Raw genomic sequence first — 16,285 nt, 5'->3', positions numbered from 1 at the left:
CCGCGCTCGCCGAGCTGCAGCGCCAGCTCCAGCAGGCCCGCGCACAGTGAGCACACACACAGCCGGAGCAGTTCGTGCGCTCCATGTCGGCGCGCTACCTGCGCGCGCAGCTGCTGGCCGCGCACGCCGCGCTCGCCGAGCTGCAGCGCCAGCTCCAGCAGGCCCGCGCACAGTGAGCACACACACAGCCGGAGCAGTTCGTGCGCTCCATGTCGGCGCGCTACCTGCGCGCGCAGCTGCTGGCCGCGCACGCCGCGCTCGCCGAGCTGCAGCGCCAGCTCCAGCAGGCCCGCGCACAGTGAGCACACACACAGCCGGAGCAGTTCGTGCGCTCCATGTCGGCGCGCTACCTGCGCGCGCAGCTGCTGGCCGCGCACGCCGCGCTCGCCGAGCTGCAGCGCCAGCTCCAGCAGGCCCGCGCACAGTGAGCACACACACAGCCGGAGCAGTTCGTGCGCTCCATGTCGGCGCGCTACCTGCGCGCGCAGCTGCTGGCCGCGCACGCCGCGCTCGCCGAGCTGCAGCGCCAGCTCCAGCAGGCCCGCGCACAGTGAGCACACACACAGCCGGAGCAGTTCGTGCGCTCCATGTCGGCGCGCTACCTGCGCGCGCAGCTGCTGGCCGCGCACGCCGCGCTCGCCGAGCTGCAGCGCCAGCTCCAGCAGGCCCGCGCACAGTGAGCACACACACAGCCGGAGCAGTTCGTGCGCTCCATGTCGGCGCGCTACCTGCGCGCGCAGCTGCTGGCCGCGCACGCCGCGCTCGCCGAGCTGCAGCGCCAGCTCCAGCAGGCCCGCGCACAGTGAGCACACACACAGCCGGAGCAGTTCGTGCGCTCCATGTCGGCGCGCTACCTGCGCGCGCAGCTGCTGGCCGCGCACGCCGCGCTCGCCGAGCTGCAGCGCCAGCTCCAGCAGGCCCGCGCACAGTGAGCACACACACAGCCGGAGCAGTTCGTGCGCTCCATGTCGGCGCGCTACCTGCGCGCGCAGCTGCTGGCCGCGCACGCCGCGCTCGCCGAGCTGCAGCGCCAGCTCCAGCAGGCCCGCGCACAGTGAGCACACACACAGCCGGAGCAGTTCGTGCGCTCCATGTCGGCGCGCTACCTGCGCGCGCAGCTGCTGGCCGCGCACGCCGCGCTCGCCGAGCTGCAGCGCCAGCTCCAGCAGGCCCGCGCACAGTGAGCACACACACAGCCGGAGCAGTTCGTGCGCTCCATGTCGGCGCGCTACCTGCGCGCGCAGCTGCTGGCCGCGCACGCCGCGCTCGCCGAGCTGCAGCGCCAGCTCCAGCAGGCCCGCGCACAGTGAGCACACACACAGCCGGAGCAGTTCGTGCGCTCCATGTCGGCGCGCTACCTGCGCGCGCAGCTGCTGGCCGCGCACGCCGCGCTCGCCGAGCTGCAGCGCCAGCTCCAGCAGGCCCGCGCACAGTGAGCACACACACAGCCGGAGCAGTTCGTGCGCTCCATGTCGGCGCACAGTGAGCACACACACAGCCGGAGCAGTTCGTGCGCTCCATGTCGGCGCGCTACCTGCGCGCGCAGCTGCTGGCCGCGCACGCCGCGCTCGCCGAGCTGCAGCGCCAGCTCCAGCAGGCCCGCGCACAGTGAGCACACACACAGCCGGAGCAGTTCGTGCGCTCCATGTCGGCGCGCTACCTGCGCGCGCAGCTGCTGGCCGCGCACGCCGCGCTCGCCGAGCTGCAGCGCCAGCTCCAGCAGGCCCGCGCACAGTGAGCACACACACAGCCGGAGCAGTTCGTGCGCTCCATGTCGGCGCGCTACCTGCGCGCGCAGCTGCTGGCCGCGCACGCCGCGCTCGCCGAGCTGCAGCGCCAGCTCCAGCAGGCCCGCGCACAGTGAGCACACACACAGCCGGAGCAGTTCGTGCGCTCCATGTCGGCGCACAGTGAGCACACACACAGCCGGAGCAGTTCGTGCGCTCCATGTCGGCGCGCTACCTGCGCGCGCAGCTGCTGGCCGCGCACGCCGCGCTCGCCGAGCTGCAGCGCCAGCTCCAGCAGGCCCGCGCACAGTGAGCACACACACAGCCGGAGCAGTTCGTGCGCTCCATGTCGGCGCGCTACCTGCGCGCGCAGCTGCTGGCCGCGCACGCCGCGCTCGCCGAGCTGCAGCGCCAGCTCCAGCAGGCCCGCGCACAGTGAGCACACACACAGCCGGAGCAGTTCGTGCGCTCCATGTCGGCGCACAGTGAGCACACACAGCCGGCCTGGGCTGCTCGCGAGGAAGAGGCTCAAGGTGTTGTGTTTCAATGTTAGGCCAGGAAATGAACGCTCAAAAGAAGTTATCGAGAGAAATGTTTGTGCTTTAACTTCGTAACTTTGTTTGGACTAGTTAGGAGGTGAACATATCAAAAGTCCCCGGCCCTTGAGCTGCGGGTGGGTTTGAAGGTTCCATTTTTCGGTTTTTGGATTATACCTCGGACTATGCGTCTTAGCTACCTTATACGAATTGAAAGATTCAAGTAGTTACAAATTCTATTCAGTCAAGTCTTTCGATATCAAAATATTGTTGTTTCGATATCGAATCGTTTCTCCTAACTAGTCCAAACAAAGTTACGGAGTCTAAAATTGTGTTCCAAGCATTCCTCTCTATACCCTCTTATGGCTCGGCCCACGTGGCTATTATATTCCACGTGCGACAGTTCGATTGCAATATCGATTATTCGATCTGTCCGATCCGATTGTCATTATAGTACAGAACCAAATAGATTGGTTTTACTGGCCACATAAAGTAACTAATCCTTACTATTTTATATATATCAGATCATATAATTGGCTCTGTATCACTATTTATATGTTATTAGCATTGGTTCTCCATGTAAAAATAATAATATATAATTTACGTTTTAGGCTCATTGCTAAATTTCAAAATTAATTCTTCCATGCTAATCTTATGTGATTTTCTACTTCAATGATAAATATGTTTATGTAATGTGGAAAAATAGATCTTTAATGCAAAGAACATCTTGTAATTTCTGATTTATAACTTCCAGTGTACTTGCAACTATATTTGTCACACAATAAACGGACAAATGCGAAATAAGAGAGCACTTACACATACTTTGCACATGTATTGAATGTAACAAGTTTCAACCTTCACAATGTTATTACAAGTTACCAATTATTTAACTATTGTAAATGCTACCCACTACCTACTTCCTTCGTGTGATTTGCAAATGGAACGAAAACAAAGTGTAAATAAGATGGATAATTGTAATATTTATATCTATTTTATATATATCGAGGGAAATACTATATTTTGTAAATAGCGCTTGTTTTTCAATTTATGTTTAAATTCTAAAACTGGAACTAATTTTTAGATAAGATAGTAATCCTAACCTGTACTAAGATTTGGTCTGTGCATTGGGAAAATCCCAAGAACCGTGAACGATTCACCCCTCGAATCCCACGGACTCCATATTGGGTAAGAGTTAAATTACAATCTAAGTTTATTGTATCCATGGGACTCGAGTAGTTAAGGCTCATCACTCAAACCCAATTTGGGGGACGGGAATAATAGTCAGATGTACACGCTTGGTTCTTTCGTATGTGTACGAGTGGGTTCGTAAAACCAAGGTTTTGTACTGTAAATTTGACTGAAATGTTCAGGATCCTAACGAAAGGTTAAGGCGTTTTAACACAGGGTAACTTGCGTTTGTGAATCCATTACTTACTGCGAGGCCAACTCGCTCGGCGGCGCCATGACGCGTCGCGGCGCGGCCACCAGCGAGGCTCCAGGCGCACGTGCTCGCGGAGCACTGAGCGGACGGCCGTGCGTGCCCGAGATCTCGGGATATCATTGTAATTGAATTTTAGTTATTTTTAACAAAAAAAGTCATCAATTTCAAAGAAATATTAATTTTAATAGGTTTTATGCAAATAGTAATCAAATTAATGGTGCGTTTAGACCTATGTTCGTGATTTTTTTATTGAGCGAAAGTAAATAACTTACACGGTTTCAAATCAATGTTTTTAGAGAAAGATCATAAGATTGTTATTCATATTTTAGGACCCGTATTATCATCTAAAAAAGCGCTAAGATTTTACAAAAACTTCTGAACCCACTGGTCCTTATGGAAAAAGATGCTATAACGCACTCAATGAACCACGAAGTGAATTGCACCGCGCCGTACCGTACTGTCCGCCGGACGCCGTGTAAGGACCGCCATGGTCCGCGCTCTGTGTCTCCAGTCGCGAGTAGCTTGTAACCAGTGTTGGCTTGCAACTTCGGCTTTCTTATTGTTGATTACTAAAAACAAACTTAAGGGGCTGTATTATCTAAATATATCTGTTAAACAGATGTCATAATACCCCGGGCTAGACAAAGTAGATAGACCACAATTTATTGTAAGAAGAAAAAACCTAATGTTATGTTTTTTATGTTGTTTGTAAGAAAATAAAAACTATTCTTAAAATGTTGTTTAATTCATTCTTACAAATATTTATATTACCTACATAACTATAACTTATACACATACTGATATTCAACAGATCGGTCTATCATTCACAATTTACTTAAACAATTCACTTTAAATGTAACTAATAATGATTAGTTTGTATTAGTTCAGGATGCAGTATCGTGAACTGAGTCCACACATTTCACATCACACCACTAAGGCGTTTATCACACCGTCGGAGAGAAAAGAGCAACAAATGAACAAATATCATTTGGAATATATTACAATAAGTCAATAACTTTTAAAAACTATAGACACTTTTGCCTTTCAGTGCCTTAATGTATACACGGTAATTTCGGAAATTGGATAATCTCGAAAATAATTTAAAATCCAATCGCCTAGTCCCTTTTCGGAATTACCCGAAACTTTTTTAGTGTTTTTCTCTTTGGAATTACCCGAATACACCTATCAAACACTACTGGCGAGGCGTTCATGGGACTTATTTATTTTAAACTTTATTGCATAAAGAAGAGTACAACAGGCGGACTTAATGCCACTATAGGCATTCTCTACCAGTCAACCATAGAGCAAAACAGAAAAGCGTCAAGGTACTTAACCCATTCATTGCCGACGCCTCATATTTTTACTCATCACGCAGTGCCGCCGCCTTCCACGCGACGACGCGAATTCGCGTCCGCGGCATTACGTTAACATTTCATGGACGCGAGTTCGCGTCCGCGGCATTAGGTTAACCTATTTCAAGGGCGCGAATTCGCGTCCGCGGCATTACGTTGTCAAGGACGCAATTTCGCGTTTTCGGCATCGTAAGTGAAATTTTTGCGCCTAAAAACAGTTTTTGTCGAAAACGTATTCAGTATAGACGTGACGGCCGTATACTTCAGACGTATATGAGTTTTTAATGGTTTTTAGTAAGATTATAAAAGTTAAAGAAAGTGTTTAAAGCAAGTGTTTAGATAATGGACAAAAATATTAAATATTAAATGCAACCCATTTTATTATAGTTAAATATACAGTCGAAAATGTTTAGTACCCCTGGACATAAACATGTCTGCGTATCTAAATTATTTTAGTAGTTTGTATTATTAATTGCCACAATCACTTATAAAGTATATGGCACATGATTAAATTACTATCATTAAATATTCTTCGCGATAAAAGGTAAATGACAATTACCTAATATAAACATAATGGACGGGAATCCGCCTCCGCTTCACCCGAAATGAAAATGTTGAGTATTACAAATGTGTTTATTTTAATAACCGGTAACAGTATACAATTTGTCTTTAAAAATTACATCTCGGGATAAGTTTTTTTAAATAAGTGTTTTTCTAGCAAAAACTATTTTTTCTAAATTACAAATGCACTGAATCCAAAAACCGAAGTATAATATTCTCCTTCAAAAAATAAATAAATAGTTGTTTTCTAGTAAAAAAACGAGGCCGCGAAATCGCGACCCCGGAATTACGATCGGACGTGAATTCGCGTCTTCGGCATCCGAGATAAGAATTATGAAAATTACAAATGCACTGAATCTAAAAACCAGCAACAGTATAATATTATCCTTCATAAATAAAGTAACATTTTGGTATCAGCATTTAAGTACAGTTGTTTTCTAGCAAAAAAAAAACACAACTCGAGGACGCGAAATCGCGTCCTCGGCATAACGATTACACATAACATGGGACGCGAATTCGCGTCTTCGGCATCCGAGATAAGAATTATGAAAATTACAGATGCACTGAATCCAAAAACCAGCAACAGTATAATATTATCCTTCATAAATAAAGTAACATTTTGGTATCAGCATTTAAGTACAGTTGTTTTCTAGCAAAAAAAAAAACAAATAACTCGAGGACGCGAAATCGCGTCCTCGGCATTACGATTACACATACATAGGACGCGAATTCGCGTCTTCGGCAATGAATGGGTTAACCCCCACCACGGGTCAGGAACTTGACTCCCGCCGACTTGCGCCTTCATGATTTATCACCTTATCCTACAGGTTTCAATAAAGTTACGTGTCATCTCGTCTCGCAGTCCTCGCCCCGAACACAAAAGTCAAAATTGAGCCAGTATGGCGCCCTAACGCTTGGCTCTCTTTGTTAAAGACGCTTTACACAGCTTCCATGCGAGTGAGAGAGAGGGAGTTATGCGTCATCTCGTCTCGCAATCTGAGACCTGAGCACAATCCTGAACTGTGCGAGTATGGCGCCCTCTTCTTGCTGAAGGCGGCGAGCGCGCGCTTCTCGTCCGCGGAGTACATCTGGTCTGGACATCTTACATGACGTCTGTATAAGAAAGAGACAGACTATGCGTGGTCCCGTCTCGCAGTCCTGGTTCTGAGAACAGGCTTGAATTGAGCCAGTATGGCGCTCCCTCGCTTGGTTCTCTTCTTGCCTGCGGAAGGCGCCCTGCCGCCTGCCTACGCGTCGTCGCGCCGCGCCGTCCTGGCGCGCAGCACGGTCCGGAACTGCGCGAGGATGGCGCCCTCCCGCTTGGCGCGCTCCTCCTTGCTGAAGGCGGCCAGCACTCTCGGCCGCGGCCCCCTCCGGTTCCCTGCGGAAGGCGCCCTGCCCGCCGCCGGCAGGCTACGCGTCGTCCCGCCGCGCCGTCCTGGCGCGCAGCACGGTCCGGAACTGCGCGAGGATGGCGCCCTCCCGCTTGGCGCGCTCCTCCTTGCTGAAGGCGGCCAGCACTCTCGGCCGCGGCCCCCTCCGGTTCCCTGCGGAAGGCGCCCTGCCCGCCGCCGGCAGGCTACGCGTCGTCCCGCCGCGCCGTCCTGGCGCGCAGCACGGTCCGGAACTGCGCGAGGATGGCGCCCTCCCGCTTGGCGCGCTCCTCCTTGCTGAAGGCGGCCAGCACTCTCGGCCGCGGCCCCCTCCGGTTCCCTGCGGAAGGCGCCCTGCCCGCCGCCGGCAGGCTACGCGTCGTCCCGCCGCGCCGTCCTGGCGCGCAGCACGGTCCGGAACTGCGCGAGGATGGCGCCCTCCCGCTTGGCGCGCTCCTCCTTGCTGAAGGCGGCCAGCACTCTCGGCCGCGGCCCCCTCCGGTTCCCTGCGGAAGGCGCCCTGCCCGCCGCCGGCAGGCTACGCGTCGTCCCGCCGCGCCGTCCTGGCGCGCAGCACGGTCCGGAACTGCGCGAGGATGGCGCCCTCCCGCTTGGCGCGCTCCTCCTTGCTGAAGGCGGCCAGCACTCTCGGCCGCGGCCCCCTCCGGTTCCCTGCGGAAGGCGCCCTGCCCGCCGCCGGCAGGCTACGCGTCGTCCCGCCGCGCCGTCCTGGCGCGCAGCACGGTCCGGAACTGCGCGAGGATGGCGCCCTCCCGCTTGGCGCGCTCCTCCTTGCTGAAGGCGGCCAGCACTCTCGGCCGCGGCCCCCTCCGGTTCCCTGCGGAAGGCGCCCTGCCCGCCGCCGGCAGGCTACGCGTCGTCGCGCCGCGCCGTCCTGGCGCGCAGCACGGTCCGGAACTGCGCGAGGATGGCGCCCTCCCGCTTGGCGCGCTCCTCCTTGCTGAAGGCGGCCAGCGCGCGCTTCTCGTCCGCGGAGTAGATCTGGTTCTCTTTGCGGATGCGGACGGCTTCCATGCGACGATGTCTGGGGACAACACGTAAATCAATGTCTAGTCTACATTACATTATATTACATTTGGCCGTTCAAGACGTTTCAAGGTCGAAAAAATATACCGACAGCGGCGCCACCTACCGGGTCCAATGATGCTTCCAAACCATCCAGGAACCCGTTGAAATATACATAACAATTTCATTATGTTGGTTTCAGCAAGTTATATTTGACCATATACCGATAGCAGCGCCACCTACCGGGTTCAATTGTTTTTTCAAACCACCCATGTATACAAAAACCTTTTCCCGAACGTAACAAACACTTATCTGAAAATCGTATCAAATTGGTTTAGTGAGTCGCGAGATAATCGTGGACAAACATACATACAAACACACGAGTTAAATTGAGAACCTTTTTTTTTAGGCGGTTAAACATGGTGTTATTTCAATATCTCGTTGGGTAAATTTTGACTTCGACTTAATAATTTATTATATTATGGCCCACCGAATGACGGTTTACAGATTAGAGAACAGCTCGAACATGGTGAATTTAGCCAAGATGTGAGAAAATCATTCGACGAGGGCACCACACAATCAGTTTTGCAAATCCTGGGGACCGGCGTTTGTCTTCCGACCTGCATAATGAGAACGAAGACTAACCTGCTGCCGCTCATAACGTAGCCCACGCTCTCGTAGGCGGCGATCTCGTCGCTGGTGAGGCCGATCTCGCCGCGGCGCGGGATGCGCTTGCCGTCCTGCACGAAGGCGGCCATGGCGGCGCCCTCGCCCGGCAGCAGCGCGCGCCCGAACTCGCGCAGCGGGCCTGTCCCTGTTCCCCCCGCCCCCGCCGGCGCCGGGCCCGGGGCCGCCGAGTCCTCCGCCAACAGCGACTGGGCGCCGGGGACTTCGTGCTCTTCTGAAATAAAACATTCAACCATTTGTAGTTTTTCAACCAACGTATGGCTTATGGAATATGCCGAGGTTTTTCGAGAGGCAGTATGGCGTTCTTTAAAAAAGTACGAAGTTTTATAAAGAGTCGGCCCCCCGCATATAACACCTCTGGAGTTGCGGGCGTCCATAGGCTCCGGTGACTGCTCACCATATATAAAAAAACAAACTTAATTATTGTAGGAGCGTAAGGATACAAATTTTGACACTGTTTAACGAAAGTCAAGTCCTAAATCGGACAAAAAAATTGGTCCGTAACATTCTTATGATTGCCTTTCATACACATTTCATACACCTTTCATGAGGTAACTCCCCAGAACCATATGATAATATGGTTGCTGAAACAATTTTATTTTTATTTTTGGATAATTTATGTTTCTCCATGATGATGAACGAATTACGATGAAATTGAACACACACTTTTAATAATCTGTAAAAAGGATACTTAACACATTCACTGCCAGGAACCCACCTGGTGGGCGCTCGTGAACTTTGGTTGGGCGGGTTGTTTTGTACGCAGCTATAGATCACCGGTTTCTGGGGTTGTGCGCCGTTTTTTGTCTGGCAGTGAATGTGTTAAAGGGGTGGAGTACAGATGACAATGACAACCATCTAGCATCAAGCAGTACTAAGAATGAGGGGGTGGCAAGCAGTTAGATTTATAAGCCGAAACAACAAGCAAAAAAAAGACAAAAAATTTACTGGAAGAGGGTTCTGATTCTGTTCTATTCTCTATACCCCTTAAAACGTCTCTAGTGTATTTTTTCTTAATATTAATTAATCTTCTTCTCTTCTTCTTCTTTAGCCCTTCTCTACCCTTTGGGTGTAGGCCTCCTTCATTTTATGCCACTCGTCACGGTTCTGTGCGACCTGGAGCCACTTCTTCCCCGCAGTCCTTTTGATGTCGTCGTCCCAACGCATCTGGGGTCTACTTTGAGGACGTTCCTCCCCCCATGGTCGCCACTCCAGTAGACGTTTGCTCCACGAATCGGTTTTTCGTGCTATATGACCGGCCCATTCCCACTTCAGTCTGGCTACGCGTTTTACAACATCGGTGACCTTGCTCTTCTGTCTCAGCCACTCATTCGTTTTACGGTCTCTCAATGGTCTCACATTGAGAGACCGTATTAATTAATATATATCTTAAATTAAGTACAAATATTTTATACTGTATTGTGTTACCCAGAAATAAATGGGTTTTTTTAAAGCAGATAAAATAAGTAAGAACTTACTTCCTTTCTCCACCCACACCTCTTCTTCACTCGAGCTGGAGTCACTGGAAGAACTTTTGGACTTCTTTTTAGCTTTTTTACGCGCCTTCTTCACCTTCTTCAGTTTTTTCTTTAGCTTCTTCAGCTTCTGCTTGGTGTCCTCTTTGTCTTTGGACTTTTTCTTTTTCTTATCTTTGCTTTTTTTGTTGTTCTCTGGTTCGGACTCTTCATCAGAGCTGCAAAAAAGAAAGTCATTTTATTTTGTACATATATTTTAATGCACATCTGTATCCGTATTAGACTACTATTTTATAATATTCCATATTTTGAAGTATTTGCTACTAAATATGATATTTTTACAAAACTACAGTTTATGGGTAAACTCTATGTATATGTGCCGGGTACACACAGACCGGGCGCGCTCTGGCGAGAAAAACGCGCGTGCCGCCTAGAACAAGGCACATCTACTCTGGCAGTTTTGTTCGTGAGGAAATTGCCTCGCTCTGTGTGCTATTTGCCAATAAAAAGTAAACATCATGGGGATGGTGCATGGCTTAACAAGCTATGCCATTAGACTATTAAACTATTAAGTTTATGCACCTCTATTGGTAAAGTCTAAAATGTGAAGACTGGGAAAGTCATTTGGGCATAATGTTTCTGCAACAGATGCAAATATTGGTTTATACATGCCGTCAACCTGTATTACTGCAAGTATATTACTCACTCTGGCCTCTGTGGTGACTTGCCCCAAACAGCAGGTACTCCAAGCTCGCCAATGCGCTCTCGTTGCTCACGACGTGCATCCAAAAAGTCATCCTCCTGTGGCTTGTAGCGTCCTCGGCCACCTACACCGCCGCCAGTGCCAGTCGCACTGCTACCTAGGCCTGGAACAACATCCCTAATGTAAGCATGATGTCAAACAAATCCAAATGCATGAAAAACTAAACAAACTATGTATTTTTACATAAGAAAAGTCTATGTACCCCATATCTTAAAAAATCAAATTGATTGACATTATGCATTCTCAAAAAAATACAAGGGGGTCTAAGATGACAATCATACAAGACAATTGAATGCCATGTGACTGAAATGTGAAGTCATGTGACTATTTCCATACATTATTGAAGTTACAATTGGTGTTTTCTATCAATAATTGTTAGATTTTATATCAACAATTATTGAGAGTTGAGACACTAATTAGCTTGACTTGTTAGATTCTCTTACCTCCTCCAAATCCCCCACCAGAGCCAAAACCTCCGCCTGAGCCGAGCCCACCTCCGCCACCAAAGTCTTTGTAAGAGCTACGTGCCCGATCATCCCCACGGCGGTCACTGTCCCTGTCCTTATGAGACATGTGAGACCTCTCTCGGCTGTGACTATGCTCTCTGGGCTTCCGGTCTCTCTGGCGCTCCTTGCTATGTCTCTCTCTGCTGCGATCTTTCCGGTCTACACTTTTGTCTCTGTGTCGATCTTTGCTTCGCTCTCGAGATCGGTGCCGCTCCTTGCTGCGCTCCCGCCCTCTGTCGCGGCTTCTGCGGCGCTCGCGGCTGCGGCTGCGGTGCCGCGAACTGCTGCGATCTCGATCTCGCCCCATGTGTGCTGTTTGATTCGCAAATCCCAAATAAACAAACTGAAGTTAAGTGCTTGTATTGAAATTTACAAATTGTTCGTTCAGTGTAGGTCAAAATTTTTGGGTATAGGAAATTTGAGACGCTAGAATGATTTATTTAGATAAAGAATACTACAAAAAACATCAGGCGATTTTGGCGATATTACTAATTTCTAACCACAAAATATTACGCCAAGTTGTAAATGAATTCAATGATTTCAATGATTCAATGAATGAATTGATGATGATTTGAAGATGACAAGATTGACAAATGGCAAATTCTATTCCGCTCTACGCGCTGCACAACAAAGTGCGTAAGGTTTCAGATGAAATTATAACTACGGCTTAGATAGTGCTGAAATATAATAGATTAAAAAGAATCGTTATTTTTTTTATTGCTATATCATTAATTTAATTCAAAAGTAAGGAATTTCGTTTGAATTCTGTATGTAACAATTCTAATCGTAGCATGCGTAAATACATACGCAAAATTCAAGTTTCATTACGCGTTTAGTTTCACAATGCAGATTATATTTAAATATCTCACTTCTACCTTATTAATTAAATTAAATACCTATATACATTGCAATGAAGTTTTTATGACTATTTAAAGACGGGTTTTGTAAAACTCTGCAAAAGTAAAGTTTAGAATAATTTATTCGACGTTTGGTTTCATACTAAAAGTTTCGATCAATAATTTAAACTTTTACGTCACAAATGACGTCACGTTTGTTGATATGTGCGGTTGATTTGAGCGCCTCTCAATGTTAATATTTTAAATACTGATTATAGAATGCAAACATGAAGATTTCTACCCCCAGATATACAGTTTGCCTTTTTTTTCAACTAACTTTTTTGCTCTGTGACTTAATATTTAACTGCGCGAGCCTTTTCCCCAGAAGTCGAGATGGCCTCCTCGTATTATTTATGTAAGAAGTCAAGCAAATATTCTAAATATTTTACAAGTGAACTGACTAGAAAAAATAATTTGTATTTATTCAGCTTCCAGGACCTGTTCCTTGTGCTCTCCATCACGTTGCTGCTGATGACATTCTTTTCCACCTATTTATTCCAGGTAAGATTTTAACATTATTTCAGTTTGCGTTGGGAATTATAAATTTTCCACACAGTAAGCGATATGATACTACCCTTGCATTGGTGCGAGTAAGGCAGGATTACAGTTTTTTTTTTCATTAAATTTGAAGACTTAAATATTCTTTCAATAAAACGATTGTCATTTATCTACATAGGCAGGTCTGGTGGAAGTTCTCGCGCGTCGTTTCCGCGCAGCAGGGTGCGCCTGTGCTATATACGCTGGTGTGTGTGCAGCACTCCATGCTGCGTGTCTGTTGCATGCTTCTTCCACGCCTGGTCCGAGCTCCTCACCAACATTAATGCTGCTGTTCACACTGCAGCGGTGTTGTGAGTATTGATTGTAAAATCTGATACTTTACCATGGAAAGCAACTTTAGGAATTTTTATCAAAAGGATTTTTTTTGTGTAACTTTACAAACAGTAGTGTATTTAAGATAAATTAGCACTGGCCCTATAATGATTTGACACCCCTCACAGCCTGGTGCAGCAAGCTGTGGCCCTTTTTAGCCCTAGGCTATAACATGCCTCTATTTACTAAGTATTGTATTCAGGCAAACTCATCTTGAAGACTTCAATGGCAGCCTTAAGGGTGACTAAAATTTGTCCCTGTAGACTTGATTTAACCTTTTGACTGCCAAAGACGTCTACTGACGCCCATGGCTACAGGGCGATATCAACCTTTGTAGTTTGTGTGTGAGGTCAGACGTAAATGGAAACAACTAGGTTCGGTTTAGACGTATAATGTGTTATATATCACGTACATGGCCTTAAATACTATAGTCACTTATGCGCATGTGTTTGTGGGTAAGGCGTAGTACACACACACCACACGTGCATTCACTTCATCAATTCATGTCACACTTTCATACTTTCATGGTGACGCGCCGCTCACGATAGGCATGGCGGTCAAAGAGTTAAAAACTCTACAATTCAAATCACATCATTGTTCCAAAATCTTGGCTTTAAAACTAGAAAGAGATGATGGTACAGTGTGGTTATTGTGGCCATACAAACGGATTGTGCCATATAAAGGCTTAATTAGCATAGCTCTACCGATCAATTATTTTTAGCAGAAGAAAATAAAGTAGCTATTGAATCATTAAATATTTTGTTGGCTTAATGTTTTTAGTGAACATTCCTGCAACAGCTGAGACATATGACCCTGTACATTTGTTGGCAGTATCTCCATGGTACTACTTCCTGTACAAGCGGGCGGCGCTGCGCGTGAGCGACCCGCGGCTCTACGAGGACGTGGACTGGCTGCCGCGCCCGCAGGCCAGGGACCCTAACTAACACTAACTCATCAAAAATTCAACTGATTATTTGTAAACTTATTGCAACAATGTAAGGTTTAATAATGACCACTTGAATTTGTTGCTGTGAGTACTATACTCTGTATCTTTAAAAAGTAATTAAAAGTAAAAAAATCTACCCTCAAATGGTTCTTTACGGCAGTTGAGGGTAGATGAAAACATTACATGATCAAATATGGGTTAAAGTCAGGTTATTCAGTCACAGGTCCAGGCGGTTTCGTATTTGGTTGGTTAACCAACAAATGTTATAACTATTAGAAGTATTAGAACAAATTAAATTATTTTATTTATTTTATAAGGCACTTGGTCACTTTTTCTGAGTATATGACATTTATTTCAGTTTATAAATGTTAAGACTACCCGAAAATGTACAAATTGTTTGTTTACTTTTATTTAAATAACTAAAGATACGAGTATTTAGTTATACTGCTGTAGGCCTAGACAAAACTCCTGTCTTAGGTATGTTCTTTGATTCGTTAGTCTTAGCACAATTAAAATAAAATGTATATTTAAGCTGTGTTTTTATATCACAGATGCTAAAAATTAGAGATTTGATAGACATATAACTTCAATTTATTGTATCTGTGTTCTATTCACGTGTCTCAACACATTATAGTCAAAAGCATAATTTATAATTAGTCAAAGATCTATGCACAAATGATAAGAAATATATTTGTTATTGATCGTCAAAGAAAAGAGTTATGAATAGTATAATTTTTTTTGACACAAAGGCTCCATTGGCTTAGTTCCTTTTTCTTATTTCATGTGAACTATTGTATAACTTTCTTCACATATTAACGTCATAGGGCCGATGGGACAAATGCACCTTTCCAAAATATTTATAGTGAAGGAATTGATGTCATATCTTGATAATAATTAATAATTCTGTAGATAGGATGTTAACTGTTTTCTAATATAAGATTATATTGGATGTGAACGATTTGCATGAGGTGTTGAATAAAGCAAAGCATTCAAGTTTTTATTTTACTTAACGACCCACACACACCTCTCCTACTTAAACTTTAAATATCCCACATAAAATCTCTTAAAAATGGTGTAACACAACATACAGGTTAATTATAAGAAGGGTCTAAGGTTTTTAATAAATAAATTCAATGTATATTTTGTTTTGATCCATACTTTATTGAAACAGGCTTATTTACAACATTACTTATATATTTAATTTAGCACAATCTGTTAAATTATTACGATCAAAATTTCTCAATAGACAAACGATTCTAAGCAAGATTTGAACATTGTATTATTGCTCGTTTTTAGGTTTCTCATCATAATTCTTACTCTAATTTTCTATTCCATATGAATTATGAAGTGCCTAATGAAAACCTACATTTTGTATGAATGGAATTATGTCATTGGTCTGACATAGTCATATAGTTTTTTGTTTACATTATTTTAAGATCGATATGGAATAAACTAGTTCCATTTGAACTGGATGATGTAGCCTACGAACGACGCGTAGGGCAATATCTTGCTCGCTAGCGAGGCGTCTAGTCAAATGTAAACACATAAAAAAAAAGGTTTAGTTACCTTTGTAAAGATTCTTGACATACTATGGCCAATATGCTGCGAGGTCTCCCCTAAATCAGGCTAAGAATGATTCATCGATACGTGTCGATGTAAATTCAATCTTAGGACCATTATAAGGTTTAGATAAGATTGTTTTTAATTTTTTGTTATTTTAGTTATTTTATTCCACAATAGTTTGAACTTCGAGTTCGACCTGAAAAAAAATAAAACCGACTTCAAATATTACCAAAAGCGCCATACATGTACCTATAACATTTGAAGAGTTCCCTCGATTTCTCCAAGATCCCATCATCAGACTCCGACTTGATGCCAACGGGACCATCTCGGGGTTATACACGTTAAAGTAAAAAAATATATTTGAAAATCGGTTCACGATTCTCGGAGATATCGAGTAACATACATATTTAAAAAAAAACAGTCGAATTGAGAACCTCCTCCTTTTTTGAAGTCGGTTAAAAAGAGTTAGCACGAATGCGATTTCATAAAATAATATGCTTTTGACAAATTCTGGTGAGTACATTTTTAGTCCATTGCGACCCTAGGGTTACAAATGTACTAGT

General features: G+C 45.9%; 2 protein-coding genes across 2 annotated transcripts; one reads left to right on the top strand and one right to left on the bottom strand.

Moving 5' to 3' along the window:
* Positions 1-7,832: 7,832 nt before the first annotated feature.
* Positions 7,833-12,029, bottom strand: LOC133520884 (NKAP family protein CG6066). The gene is made up of 5 exons (XM_061855583.1): positions 11,385-12,029; positions 10,885-11,044; positions 10,182-10,396; positions 8,662-8,917; positions 7,833-8,035 (listed from the first exon to the last, which is right to left on the bottom strand). The coding sequence occupies exons 1-5, from the start codon at positions 11,752-11,754 to the stop codon at positions 7,861-7,863; spliced, it is 1,176 nt and encodes a 391-aa protein (XP_061711567.1). The 5' UTR covers positions 11,755-12,029; the 3' UTR covers positions 7,833-7,860.
* A 265-nt stretch (positions 12,030-12,294) lies between these two features.
* On the top strand, positions 12,295-15,152 carry LOC133520885 (transmembrane protein 138-like). Its single transcript, XM_061855584.1, has 4 exons — positions 12,295-12,698; positions 12,772-12,844; positions 13,020-13,191; positions 14,045-15,152. Exons 1-4 carry the CDS (start codon positions 12,571-12,573, stop codon positions 14,155-14,157), a joined length of 486 nt encoding a protein of 161 aa, XP_061711568.1. The 5' UTR covers positions 12,295-12,570; the 3' UTR covers positions 14,158-15,152.
* The last annotated feature ends 1,133 nt before the right edge of the window (positions 15,153-16,285 follow it).

Source organism: Cydia pomonella, chromosome 8 (genome assembly GCF_033807575.1).
Source record: "Cydia pomonella isolate Wapato2018A chromosome 8, ilCydPomo1, whole genome shotgun sequence".
Lineage (NCBI taxonomy): Eukaryota > Metazoa > Arthropoda > Insecta > Lepidoptera > Tortricidae > Cydia > Cydia pomonella.
The sequence above is the reverse complement of the archived record's forward strand: the minus strand, read 5'-3'. Positions and strand labels throughout refer to the sequence as shown.